Raw genomic sequence first — 13203 nt, forward strand, 5'->3', positions numbered from 1 at the left:
GGGAATAACCCAATTTCACCACCATCCATATGATTCAGTAAGTCAGCACACAACAACATGACTGCAGGTGATTTATTGACTAAATGTCTCTAGCACAATTTCTTTCTAAATGATTTGCATCATTTGACAGAAAACCTCTCTATAATATGCACAGGAATACAGCAGTTTATCGTTCTGAGTGACACACACAATAGTTAAAGGCTGCAAAGCTATAAAAAAAAAAGCACTTGATAGTTAATACGCAACACATTGTCAATACAAGAAAGTAAAAAAAATTGAGCTGTTGGCTCAAATATATATAGCTTTCTAAGAGTAGGATATTGGAGTGTTGCAGTTCTTCAGATTAGAGTCCAGGAGATTGCGATAAGGGAATGATGTTCTGGGAAGCATCTAGTATGTAGTTTCTAAAGAAGAGCCAGTATGTTTGGAAATGCCATAAGATTATGCAAAAATCAGTGATATCCATAAACAGGATTGCTCAAAACCTTTGGCACACATGCACTTTGCTCACTAGCGTACGGAATCCACCAAAATGGCCACAGAGCTTTAAATAACATAGCATATACAAACAACATGAACAAAGGCTCCAAGTGAATCTGGCCATATAATATTGCAGGATCCATTTGCACTAACGCAGAGCATTTTTATGGTATCACAAACCCTTCCTTAATTAGAACTACCTGTCTGATTAGAACAGATGAATGTGGTGTATTTAGTATTGAAGCCATGAAGAGACCATTGCTTGGGTCAGGATGAAACGCATGCAATCAGTGCTAATGCATTTCAGTGTAGCTGCCAGGGGCGTTCTATTCCTCTGTGGTTTGCCATTACCTTAAGTACCCTGGCACAGCAAATCAGGCAGAGCAAAAAAGTAGGCTGCACAGCATCTAGAGGATTGAGGGGCCACTTTAAGATCCTGTCTGAGTAGATCACATGCTCAATGCTTTAGCCTACAAAAAGGATTGTATGGATCGGAATACAACTAGATTACATGGGAAATGCTTTGTCCTTATTTGTGACAAGAGTGGATAGAATTTTGAATGCTAAATATGCATCCGAGTGCAGATGAGATGAGCAAATCTCACAAAAAAAGTCACATTTTACAAGAAAATTAAATCAAGAAAAATATTTTTCATATTTTTCTTTTTTTTTTTTTTTTTTTTAGAGTGACAATATTTTCATGCTAATCACGTTTTTGTTTTTTGTAATTCCCTTTATTTTTATTGGTGATATTTTACTATAGATAGTTTTATTATATATATAATCATTTTACTGTATTCAAATCAGCATAAAGGCAGTACAACAAATACCATTATGACATAGAAATTCTTTACACATTTTTATTTATTTTTGCATTAGAGTAATTAGAATAGCATTAGAATGGGAAAATGTGCTCAGCTGTCAAGGAAATAGGCACCAAAAAAAAAAAAATCTTATTCTTACATATGGTTAAGCCATATTCTTTATGCAATATAAAATGTGGTGTAATGTGAACATGATATGTTTTGTGAGATTCACTCAGATGCCAAACTGACGAATACGAATATCTAACAAGTGAAATCAAAGGGAGCAGTATAAGAGCGTACTATGTTCTTTGGATTGACGAATACTGCAGGTGTACTTTTGGAGGTGGAGTGGGATGAGGAGGGACAGCTAAAATACTTCATCCAAATACCTTGTTATCCATTCCGACATCTGGCATCGGTGGTTGTAACAGTTCACAAGCTGTATCCAGTTGAATGACTGGCATCGTAACACAGCAAAACTGAGGCCAGTCTGTCGGCTTACTGTAGCAAGCTACCAAAAATTCAGGTCCGTGCTTTGCTGAATGACACATACTTAGTAAATGCTGATCGAAGCTGCTATAACAGCCGGTGAAAGCCAGCGGAGCTACTATATCCATCACTCTGTCAGTCAGCCATATGTTACAGGCTTCAAGTAAAGTACTTGGTCTTGTTTGGCATAGCTATAGACCCCCCAGTCTCCGTTCCGGCCCCTCCTTGACGAACAGCGGAGCCTCACACCGGAGAGAAAGCGTGACTCTTACATAGTGGCTTGTCCTTCTTTGAATAGAACGTCTTCCCCTCCAGATTGATTTGACAGATCTGAGGAGATAAAAAAGGAGGATTAAACAGTAGAATCAAACTTGTTCAATCATGACTGTTTAACAGCACTTTTCTACAGCTGTTATTAATCATTTGCTACTTGCTAGAAGCCAATAATATTAGGGGGAGAAACATAAGCATTCCAGAAAGCATTTATAATTTGATACAAGTTTGGAGTGCAGGATGAGCCATTAACTGTTTTATATGTCACTGTAGACTGGAGTAATGGCTGCTGAAAACTGGGCTTTGTCATCACAGGAATACATAACATTTTAAAATATTAAAATAGAAAACAGTTATTTTAAGCCATAATAATGTCTGACAATATTAGTGTTTTTACTGTATGTTTGATCAAATACATGCAGCCTTAGTAGGCATAAGAGACTTTCAAAAAATATTACCAACACAAGCCTTTGAATGGTAGTGAATGCCTGTATTAATCTGTCATGTGAATATAATTTATGGGGTATATTCACTGTTAATATCAGTGCATGTCAAAATGAAAGTAATTGCTATCTGACACAGACTGCCAAGCTCTCAAAGAACCCCATTTTTGGAGACATAACGATTAAAGAGGTGAACTTTAATCAGTAGACAGGCGAGTAAAAGTACCACCCAATTTGCTATTTATTGTGTTCTCGTGTGCCGCTACGAGGGGCATGAATGAAAATTAATGAACTGCTTAAATTCCTAAAAAATGAAATAAATGGCAAGAGCATTTCCAGCATTTCCATAAGAGAAAATAAAACGGATGTCTTCGTTTATCTGGATTATGAACAAGAAAGAAGAATATTCTAAAAGCTGTGAACCTCATTCATTAAAGACATTAATCCAGAGCATGCAAACATGGCCAAAGTATGAATTTCGAAGGCAAGTGTCTAGTTTCTTAGGGGCTAGAGCACTATTTCTTGATAGTGTTGTGTGGTGCAGAAAGTTTAAGATGGAGTTTCGGGACAGGTCCCAATGCATCAAAATGACTTACGGCACAGACAAAGCAAGTGTCATGCCAGCTGTAGCCCAGCGCCTCAAGGAAACGGTCTCCTGCATCAATCTTGAAGTCACAGCCATGGCATTTGGTACCAAACATCTTTTCATAGTCTGCAGAGAAAAACAAACCAACCAAAAAGGGCCTATTAAGACAGCGAGAAGGAAATGCTTGGTCAGAAACGAAGAGAACGAGACGAGAAAGAAACACGTTATCGGAAGGAAAAAGAAAAGGGATTATATTTTCTCAGCCCTCACATGCTCGGTGTGTGATAACAGACACTGGTCCAGATTCCTACAAGGATTGGCCCAGTTTCACCCATTACGGAAAATTTCAAAGTGGCAGGCTTTACGTCCCGTACACAAGGTAAGTAGTTTAGAGCACATTCCTTTTAAGGTGCTGAGACTGCAGCAATTTTATCAACACTAGCTCTTCATTTCTAACAGAAACAGCTGCCCACTTGCTGCTGACACAAGACCAAAACTCTTCAAAGCTGTAAAGCACCGGAACTGCAATGCAAGCCTATTTACATAATAAAAGACATGCACTCCCTTCAGATAGCTTAATGTCTGTTTATGTTAGATTAGGGGCCCAACAAATGTGACAATGTGATTAAGTGCACTGCATAAATCTAAATTAAACTTTTTACCACTCAGGAAACTAAACGAATGAACAAGCACAGCTTATCTGAATCACAACGTTTCTGAACCCCTCCCACCTGTTTGCTAACCTCAGACTAATTGGTCCTATAAAAGTGTCAAAATATCCAAAATAAAAGAACTGCTATAAGGGCCGTGGCCTAGTGGTCACTTAGAGCTGTGGAGCTCATCTTTGCAAAACAGGTTTCAATCTAAAGATTCCCACTCCTCCCAATAATTTATCATCATAATTCTCACTAGTCTCGAAAAGAAAAAAACGAATTAAATTAAAATGTTTGCAAAACAGGTTTGAATCCAATTTTTCCCACTCCTCCTTCCAATAAGTCTCTGTCATAAACCTCACTATTCCCATAAATAAAAAGTCAAGTCAAGTCAAGTCAAGTCAAAATGTTGGCGCCGATATGCCTCGACATATAATGCTGTTGCGTTACGGGCGTCCTGAATCCTATGATAAACAAAATAAATGAAATAAAATAAAATGCATGTTCAAAGCAGGCTTGCAATGTTCTCGATGCATTATCATTAAATTGTATTTCTTATCATTCAAGTGATAAATGTAAGTGTCAAATAGGTTAGTAAAAAGTGGACTTTGAGTTGGGGTGCTTATATAGTCAACATGAGTTTGAATCAGTCTATGATTTCAATCTAATTTGAATGAACAAAAAAGTGAAAAAAAAGAGAAAAGAACAGTATTGATGGTTTCATTGAGCACTTTCTACTAATGGCGTATTTGAAGTAGATTCTCAAGCATAAAAGTTCTCAGCAAAGCTCCTAATCAATGTGCAGAGCCGGTATGGAGCAGGTTTGATGTCTGAAGTGAAGTGGCAGCATTTGAATGATTAAACACCGCAGGAGCCCCTGCTCGGCTCTCGGCAGGGGCTGTCGATAAGATGTGCGGCCGGGCGTGCGAGAGGGGCCGCGGTCGCTCACCTCTCTCGCAGTAGGGCTCTCCCTCCTCCATGTAGAAGGCCTGGTTCCTGATGGGCATTTTGCAGGCAGCACACAGGAAGCACTGTACGTGGTAGGTCATCTTCAGGGCGTGCATGATTTCCTGCGGAGAGGACAGAGGGGTGTGAGGGAGCTGCGCATGCCATCCATGAATTCACACTTTGAAAATCAGTCCACTCTCACTTTGAAACTCTCACTCACACAAACACTCTTTACACATTTAATACAATCAGAATCAATATACAGCTTTTGTTTGTTTTGAGGTCATTTTGATGTACTGTCATATTATTATACTGTGTTGTAAAATTACCTAACATTGTATTGTTTCCCAGTTTTTGTATTATATTTAATGTATTATATTGATTAAATCCTAGTAACGCTTAATAATCATTTCTGTCAAGCCATTAATAAATATCAGATAATGTTTAACAAATCAGTTAATATTAATATTTACAACAATATATGACACATGAAACAGTTTGCATATATATACACACACAACACACACACACACACATACAGTATGTAAGTCTTAAATATCACTTATAATCAAATTAATTCATCCATGCTGGACAAAATAATTATTTTCTTTAAAATAATATTACATTAAATTATACTGCCCAAAACTTTAGAATGATAGTGTATCAAAAAATTATACCAGCATCCTTAATGGTTTAATAAACCTTTCCACTACTCATTTTGAATCAATCAGTAAAGAACTGCAGTGTGTATTTGTGCTGTAGAACTGTAGGAAATGCAGTTACCCCAGTTATCTTCTTCTTGCATTTGGCACAGTTGGGTGAGTAACGGTTATCATAGCACTTGGTACAGTAAATGGATCCTTTTTCCTCAAAGAAGCCCCCCTCATCCAGCATCCTTTTACACTGACAGCACGTGAACTCCTCTGGGTGCCAGGAACGACCAAGTGCCACCACATAGCGTCCCTTGAACATAGACACACAAACACAGCCTTACAAAAAAAGCTTTTGCACTGAAGTGAAAGGGTCAGCTGGGGCATCAACAGCTGGGTTTAGCACTCTTAAGTGTTCAATGTGCAAAAGCCATTCTAATGGAAATAGTAGGTCAGACGCAGAAACCTACTCCATTCCATATTGATTCTCCACGGTAGAAAGCCCAAGGACATGGCACTATATCTGTGCTCTGCGTATTTTAAGAAATATTGCTGCCTTACAAACTTTGACACAACCTTTTCTCCCTCCCCATGTTTTCTCTCAGTTTTGTAAGTAATGACATTTAGCGCATAGTCATCATTGATTTGGAGGTATTTTGGGCTGTCTGCAGTGGTCAGCTTTGGGATTTCGAAAGGAATAGTTCACCCAAAAATGACTGAAACGATTTGCTGAATATGTCCTCATGTAGGCCATTTGAGAGCTGGATGAAGTTTGGTTCTTCATCGGAACAGATTTGGAGAAATGTATTATTACACCACTTACTCATCAATGGATCCTTTGATGTGAATGGGTGCCGTCAGAATGAGAGTCCAAACAGCTGATAAAAACATCCACAAGCAATCCACACGATTCCAGTCCATCAATTACGTCTTTTGAAGTGAAAAGCTGTGTTTGTTATAAACAAATCATTCAAACATGACTAACTGTTTAGAACTGTTTTGGAATGGTTGCAATCTGTACATATTTCTCTCCTTATTCAGACAATATGACCTTTTCACTGGAGAAAGCATTATGATAGACAGAAGACTCATATATTAGTTGGAAGCAATTAAAGTTTAAAAACTTCTGGATGGATTTGTTTCTAACAAACTCACAGCTTTTAAAGGATACAGATTATGCCCCTTTTTACAGTATGTAATATAAGTCTCAGGTTTGTGACATTTTATCTCAAAATACCCCACAGATCATTGATTATATTATTTTGAAAATGCCTATTTTAAGTGGAAGCAGAAACGCGCTGTTTTTCATGCCTGTCTCTTTAAATGCAAATGAGCTGCTGCACCCCGCCCCTTTTTCCAGAATAGAGCAGCTCATACCTGCTAAAAACATCTGTTTTGGTTCTGATTATCATGTTTATCGCACTGAAATCATGCATTTTAAATACTGCTGGGCAACGATAAATTGTATTTATCTATTTTTTCGCGATTAATAACATTGTTATGCACAAAATTCAATAATAAATTCAAAAAAAGTGTATTGTGCACAAGATGTTAACTGATGGACTGGGGTTGTTGGGATTTTTGTGATGTTTTTATCAGCTGTTTGGACTCATTCTGACGGCACCCATTCATTGCAGAGGATCCACTGGTGAGTAAGTGATGTAATGCTACATTTCTCCAAATATGTTCTGACAAAGAAACAAACTCATCTTGGATGTATTGAGAGAGAGTAAATTGTCAGTAAATGTTTATTTCTGGATGGACTATTTCTTTAACTGCAAATTTTGAGTCAGTGCTGAAGATTGACTCCAGAGGCGGTAGAGTTGCAGCCGTACCTAATGATCTTGTTGCATGCGGCGCAGAGCGGTGTGCGGCCGCTGGAGTCGGCAGGGTTCTGCTGTGCTGCCTGCATGATGGAGCTGCGGTTCTGCATGGGAGTGGGTTGGACCGGCTTTTGGTGCTGCGTCACCACCGTGCTGGTCTTGTCTGGATGGTAACGGTCTGCAAAACCGGGATCCGTCACCCATGGTGGCCGGCAGGCTGGACCAGAATTCACTGGTGCTTCAGCTGGCACTAAAAAAAAGGACAATGTAACTCAATACATGTATTTGTTCAGCACTTCTTCACTATGGGCCAACAGAGACCTGTTACAAGTGTGTACATTTATAGGCTGTTATTAAAATGAGTGCAGTTGTAGTCTAAAATGGCTTGATTTTATCCAGGGACCAACCTATAACACAAAAACATCTATCGAGATGCTGCAAACACCACGAGAGGAGAGCATTAGGAGTGGCTCATGGTTTAATTCAGCTTATATAAACCACATCTCAAGAGAGTGATAATTGACTCATATTATCATCGCTGACTATAAACACATCAGTGCCACTTATGTCTTACTTTTCCCATTAACCACAGGCCTGTCTGAGCCAGCCGGGCCGCTCCGTGAACAAGTCTGTGTTTTATGGGAGTTAAGTCCTCCCCGTGGGAGCGAGTCTGGGCCGTGAGTCAGTGTGTACTGTGAGAGTCAATCTATTCTGTCTGTTCTCAGAGTACTTACCTTCAACTTCATCAGGTTTGTCTGCTGGCTTGGACTTGGCAGGACAGGGAGTTACTCCGTGACTGTAGAAAGAAAATTTCCCTTCAGTACACATGCCTTGATAAAACGGCTTTAGCCAATGAAAATGTTATTAAGCTACACAACACAACCTCTGACATCTACTTCCTGGACGGAAAGTACACTCCTGAACAAAGAGATGAGATCAAAACTACTTCACACCATGTATTTATATGCAAGTTAAAATACAGGATGGGTGTTTTTTGTTTTTTTTTCTTTAATTGTGAATAAAAACGTTACATTTAATGCATTCACTGTTTTTTTTTGTTTTTTTTTTCACTGAGAATTCTCATTTATTACAACTTGGCATAACAAGAACAACAAAAAGTATGTTATTTATTTTAAAAAATTAGGCTACCCAATTATCCAGGTTTTCAAAAAATGCTTAAAGGGTTAGTTCACCCAAATATTAAAATTATGTCATTAATGACTCACCCTCATGTCGTTCCAAACCCGTAAGACCTCCGTTCATCTTCGGAACACAGTTTAAGATATTTTTAGATTTAGTCCGAGAGCTTTCTGTCCCTCCATTGAAAATGTATGTACGGTATTTACTGTCCACGTCCAGAAAGGGTAATAAATACATCTTCAAAGTAGTCCATGTGACATCAGAGGGTCCGTTAGAATTTTTTGAAGCATCGAAAATACATTTTGGTCCAAAAATATCAAAAACTACGACTTTATTCAGCATTGACTTCTCTCCCGGGTCTGTTATGAGCGCGTTCACCTCACATCCGGTTCGCGAACGAATCACTCGATGTAACCGGATCTTCTTGAACCAGTTCACCAAATCGAACTGAATCGTTTGAAACGGTTTCGCGTCAACAATAAGCATTAATCCACCAATGACTTAAGCTGTTAACTTTTTTAACATGGCTGACACTCCCTCTGAGTTCAAATAAATCAATATCCCGGAGTAATTCATTTACTCAAACAGAACTGATGACCGAGCCAGATAACGAACGAAACATTGACTCGTTCTCGAGTCAAGAACCGGTTGCATCGGTTTTCGGATCACCGGTAGTGATGGGAAGTGCTGTTCTTCTCCGCGAACCGGTTCTTTCGGACAGTTTGATTCAATAAACCGGTTGCCAAAAACGGTTCACCAGTTATTTTTGTGCTCGACGTAATGACTTCATTGGCGATGATTGCCCTTGATTGAAGCCTTCGGTTTACCCGCGCTCATAACATTAGCACAGAATCGGTTCAGAATCAATCACCAAAAGAACCAGTTCAGTTCAGACGCGCTGTGTGTGTCAGTCTGAATCACCCATGCGCAGTATCATCAGCTCCTCGGTTCTCGAATCGGACGCGTCCGACAGAAACGGTTCTTGACTCGAGAACGAGTCAATGTTTCGTTCGTTATCTGGCTCGGTTCAGTCAGTGTACTGTATGAGTAAATGAATTACTCAGGGATATTGGTTTTTTTGGAACTCAGAGGGAGTGTCAGCCATGTTAAAAAAGTTAACAGCTTAAGTCATTTGTGGATTAATGCTTATTGTTGACGCGAACCGTTTCAAACGATTCAGTTCGATTGGCGAACTGGTTCAAGAAGATCCGGTTACATCGAGTGATTCGTTTCGCGAACCGGATGTGAGGTGAACGCGCTCATAACAGACCCGGGAGAGAAGTCAATGCTGAATAAAGTAGTAGTTTTTGATATTCTTGGACCAAAATGTATTTTCGATGCTTCAAAAAATTCTAACGGACCCCTCTGATGTCACATGGACTACTTTGAAGATGTTTTTATTACCTTTCTGGACGTGGACAGTATACCGTACATACATTCTCAATGGAGGGACTGAAAGCTCTCGGACTAAATCTGAAATATCTTATACTGTGTTCCGAAGATGAACGGAGGTCTTACGGGTTTGGAACGACATGAGGGTGAGTCATTAATGACATAATTTTAATATTTGGGTGAACTAACCCTTTAAATTCTATTTTTAGCTTCTTTTAATGCTTTTTTTTTTTGTCTTATATGAAATATTTTGTCATCTTGGGACCCCCTTGGAAGTCAGAGTTGAGACTGACCATGTGTGGTTTTAGATTACATACTGCTCTAAAAAAGTTGGCTGTAGCATTTATTAGCTTTTCTTTATACATAACCAGAATGAAATGAACAAGCATATCCAGATTCTGTACTTCATCATAACTACAAGATCTCACAAGAATAACACAGTCATGAGTTTTCCAGATGTGTGTTTGCGATTATGTGTGCATGTTGTTCCTCATGTTTGATGGCTTCTCAAAAGAATTAATGTCCTGAAGTTCCCTGGGCTTAAACATGTCATCCATTTATCCAGAGTAAGCCAAACAAGTCTGTCTTGTGATCTTTTTAAAAAAAATATGTATATATACATTATTATTATTGCCAAACACTGCTTTAAAATGATACCAGCTGGGCAAAGCAAGATACAGAACGATTAAATCTCTAGCTGAAAATTTGTACAGAATTAGAATCAATGCATACTGAATCCAAACAATGTCTAATTAATCTCTTATTTGCACAAATCCCAGTCTCAAAAACATCTCAGTTCTGTTCCAAATCCTAGTGAGCTGCCCACCAAGGCAATATTTTTAGGCACCATAGGCACAACTACAACAGGAACTCTGTTCCAAACAGTAGGCTTGAAAATTACCCTCGTTTCTCACCTTGTTTTGGATGAAATCTAAAGTAAAATAGCAAATCCCAGAATGCACTGCGCTGAATTTTATCCAGAAGCTACAGAATTTGATCAAAATAAATCTGTTCCATCTATTTAGGAAATTCTACATAATACTTATGCAAAGCAATGCTTAGAATATTGAGTTAGTTTAACTAGCAAGATCTAAACCCATCATCTTTCTGCTGAAAAAACTATTTAAACCAGGTTAAGTTAGCCTGGGGAGAATTAAATAGGCTAATTTAAAAAGGTTAGTCATTTTTACCATCACTTCTCCAAACAACAGCAGTGCATAAAATGCTAAAAATGCTGAAATGAAGAAAGGAAAACAAGCATAGCTTGAAGAAAATAAAGGAGGACAGCAGAGTGTTTCACAATGTTTTATGTACTCAGAGACATGAGTCAACAGATTCTTTTATCTTATTGGAGACAGATCCAGAGGAAGAGTGATCAGATGACATCATAATAGTGAATTATGCTAAATTACAGTCAGGAAAAAAAAAAAGAAAGAGAATGAAATATAAAGAAGAAAGAAAGTTGAGACAAATCACAAGGGGGGCTACACAACACAATCAGAAAGAAAGAAAGAGCAATAGTAACAGTCCCGTGATGGATAACGCCTCTGAACAACCACAAAAATAATAACAACAATAAAATAACATGATTATCAGTTTGTAGAAACGTACCACTTGAAAGAGACTATGTCACACCAACAGCATTCAGATATTCCTAACGGGAACCTGACTGTAGGGCTCAGTTTGCATGGTTTTTCCGATTATGCCTGCATTTGTTTGTGCTATTTTTAACTTTAATATATATATATTTTTTTTACTTTTTTTCATTAACTTAACCCCCCCAATCCCCATTTTTTTGTCCTGGTATAGCTGGGGTCAGTGTTCACCCATAGCTGGCACGCGGTGGTGCATTTGTATCTAGTGCGGCTGTATCTCAGCCACCTCGGCCGTCTGATGCCCGGGAGGCGGAGCGTTCAGGACTTGATGTTGAGGGCACGGGCAGATCTCTCGTGATGCCAGTCTCTCAGCCTGGCATAGCGGGGACTCTGAATCTCAGAGAGGAACTTTTCCCTGCCATTCAGTGCACCAAAGAGGACAGGAAATTAGGAGAACAGTGGGGACAAAACACAAGGAGAGAAAGACATGCCAGCACATACACAAAGACAAAAGAAGGGAATGATTATGAAGCTGAGAGAACAGCAAAACAGAAGTAATAAAAGATGCAACGTATGCAAGTAGTGATGAATTCAGAAAAATAAAATAATAATCAGTGTATCTGTAGATAACCAGGCCTAGACAGAATCCGCAGACTTTTTTTCTCAGGTTTTGTTTTGATTTTAATGAAAAACCTGCTAAATGGATTTGGAGCAGAGTACTACACGCTTACTGGCAGCACAATCTAATGAGCCAAAAGTTTTAGAGGCGTTTGCACACAAGAGAGAGTTTTGATGGAAAGCAATGCACAAGTTGCTTTTTTAAGGGTGTGGAAAGAAATTATTTGGTATGAAATCAAGTAGGAATATAGGAAAGTGCATTTTCGTCCAAATTCTTTTGCTTTCATAGATGTGCAGAATGTTTTAGGTATCAAAGCTGTAAAATTCTAATTTTAACTTTAAACATTCATTGCGCTTAAAATGAAAATACACATTTGAAGGCAACAACTCCTCTGCTCTTGTGGCCTTATGGGATGGCAAAATTTCTCTCAGATTATGGAACTCCATAAACCCTTTCATTTGTTCTCCTCATGAGGCATCATTCCCATCAAAAATCAATGAATTTGAATTGGTATCTGACACGGTGTAAACTATATTGATGAAACTGTATGTTATGCAAGAAAGGCATTTATATTCTGCAGAAATCTGAGGGGAGGATTCTGTGAAGGTCTGATTATAAGGCACACAGCACTCCGTGTATGAAGCTATACTGCAAATGCACAGATCAGACAACGGCTCATAATGCGGATCAAAGCATATTTTCAGCATCTCTCCGCAGCGAGCTGAACACCGTGATCTCCTAATGAGGGTGGTAAAAGGTCAGAGCCAGCGATTTAATGCTTCAAACCGCACTTCATTAGCAAGTTCACACAGTTTTTACCTGGACCTTTTCATGTTCTCATCATCCGGGTCCTGCACTGAAGGAAGCAGGAGAGATACAGATCAGACCAACCATTAGACACAAACAAAATCAAATCCACTGCCAATATCTGAACAATGCTCCAAAACACTTGAAGACCACTGCTTTTAAAAGGACTCCCCATCACCTTTTAACATGAGAGTCAATCCCGTGAGATGTACAGATTCGGTACAGCAACAATGGTTGACTGCACACCTCTTTCCTACCACTTACTCCAGAGCAAATCAAAGCCACTCAGGCTCTAGATCACATAAAGGAGAAAATCTCAGCCATAACCCTTTAAGCTACAGATAGACGACATTTCCCACTTCTTTATGATCTCACTCTCAATATCAGATCAGCGGTTGGGTCCTCTAGGACATGCTTTCATGCCCTCCTACACTCAGATTAGTCCCTGCCACTAAGTAAAGATGGGATTTAGGAGAGGGCGTTTTTTTAAGAATTTAGG

The 13203-nt window shown here is 38.9% G+C and overlaps 1 protein-coding gene across 4 annotated transcripts in view; it reads right to left on the reverse strand.

Annotated features, from left to right (window-relative positions):
* Nucleotides 1-58: 58 nt before the first annotated feature.
* Nucleotides 59-13203, reverse strand: part of pdlim7 (PDZ and LIM domain 7) — a 37258-nt gene continuing 24113 nt past the window's right edge. For 2 of the 4 annotated variants that reach the window (XM_042738116.1, XM_042738117.1), the window contains exons 8-14: nt 12717-12753; nt 7886-7947; nt 7164-7401; nt 5462-5642; nt 4680-4800; nt 3088-3203; nt 59-2105 (exon numbers count right to left, since the gene is read on the reverse strand). In XM_042738116.1, coding sequence (XP_042594050.1) covers nt 2019-2105; nt 3088-3203; nt 4680-4800; nt 5462-5642; nt 7164-7401; nt 7886-7947; nt 12717-12753 — 842 coding nt within the window. In that variant the 3' untranslated portion in view covers nt 59-2018. The remainder of the gene's footprint in view (nt 2106-3087; nt 3204-4679; nt 4801-5461; nt 5643-7163; nt 7402-7885; nt 7948-12716; nt 12754-13203) is intronic. The other 2 variants (XM_042738120.1, XM_042738118.1) reach the window with 1 other exon arrangement.

Source organism: Cyprinus carpio, chromosome B14, assembly GCF_018340385.1.
Source record: "Cyprinus carpio isolate SPL01 chromosome B14, ASM1834038v1, whole genome shotgun sequence".
Classification (NCBI taxonomy): Eukaryota; Metazoa; Chordata; class Actinopteri; order Cypriniformes; family Cyprinidae; genus Cyprinus; species Cyprinus carpio.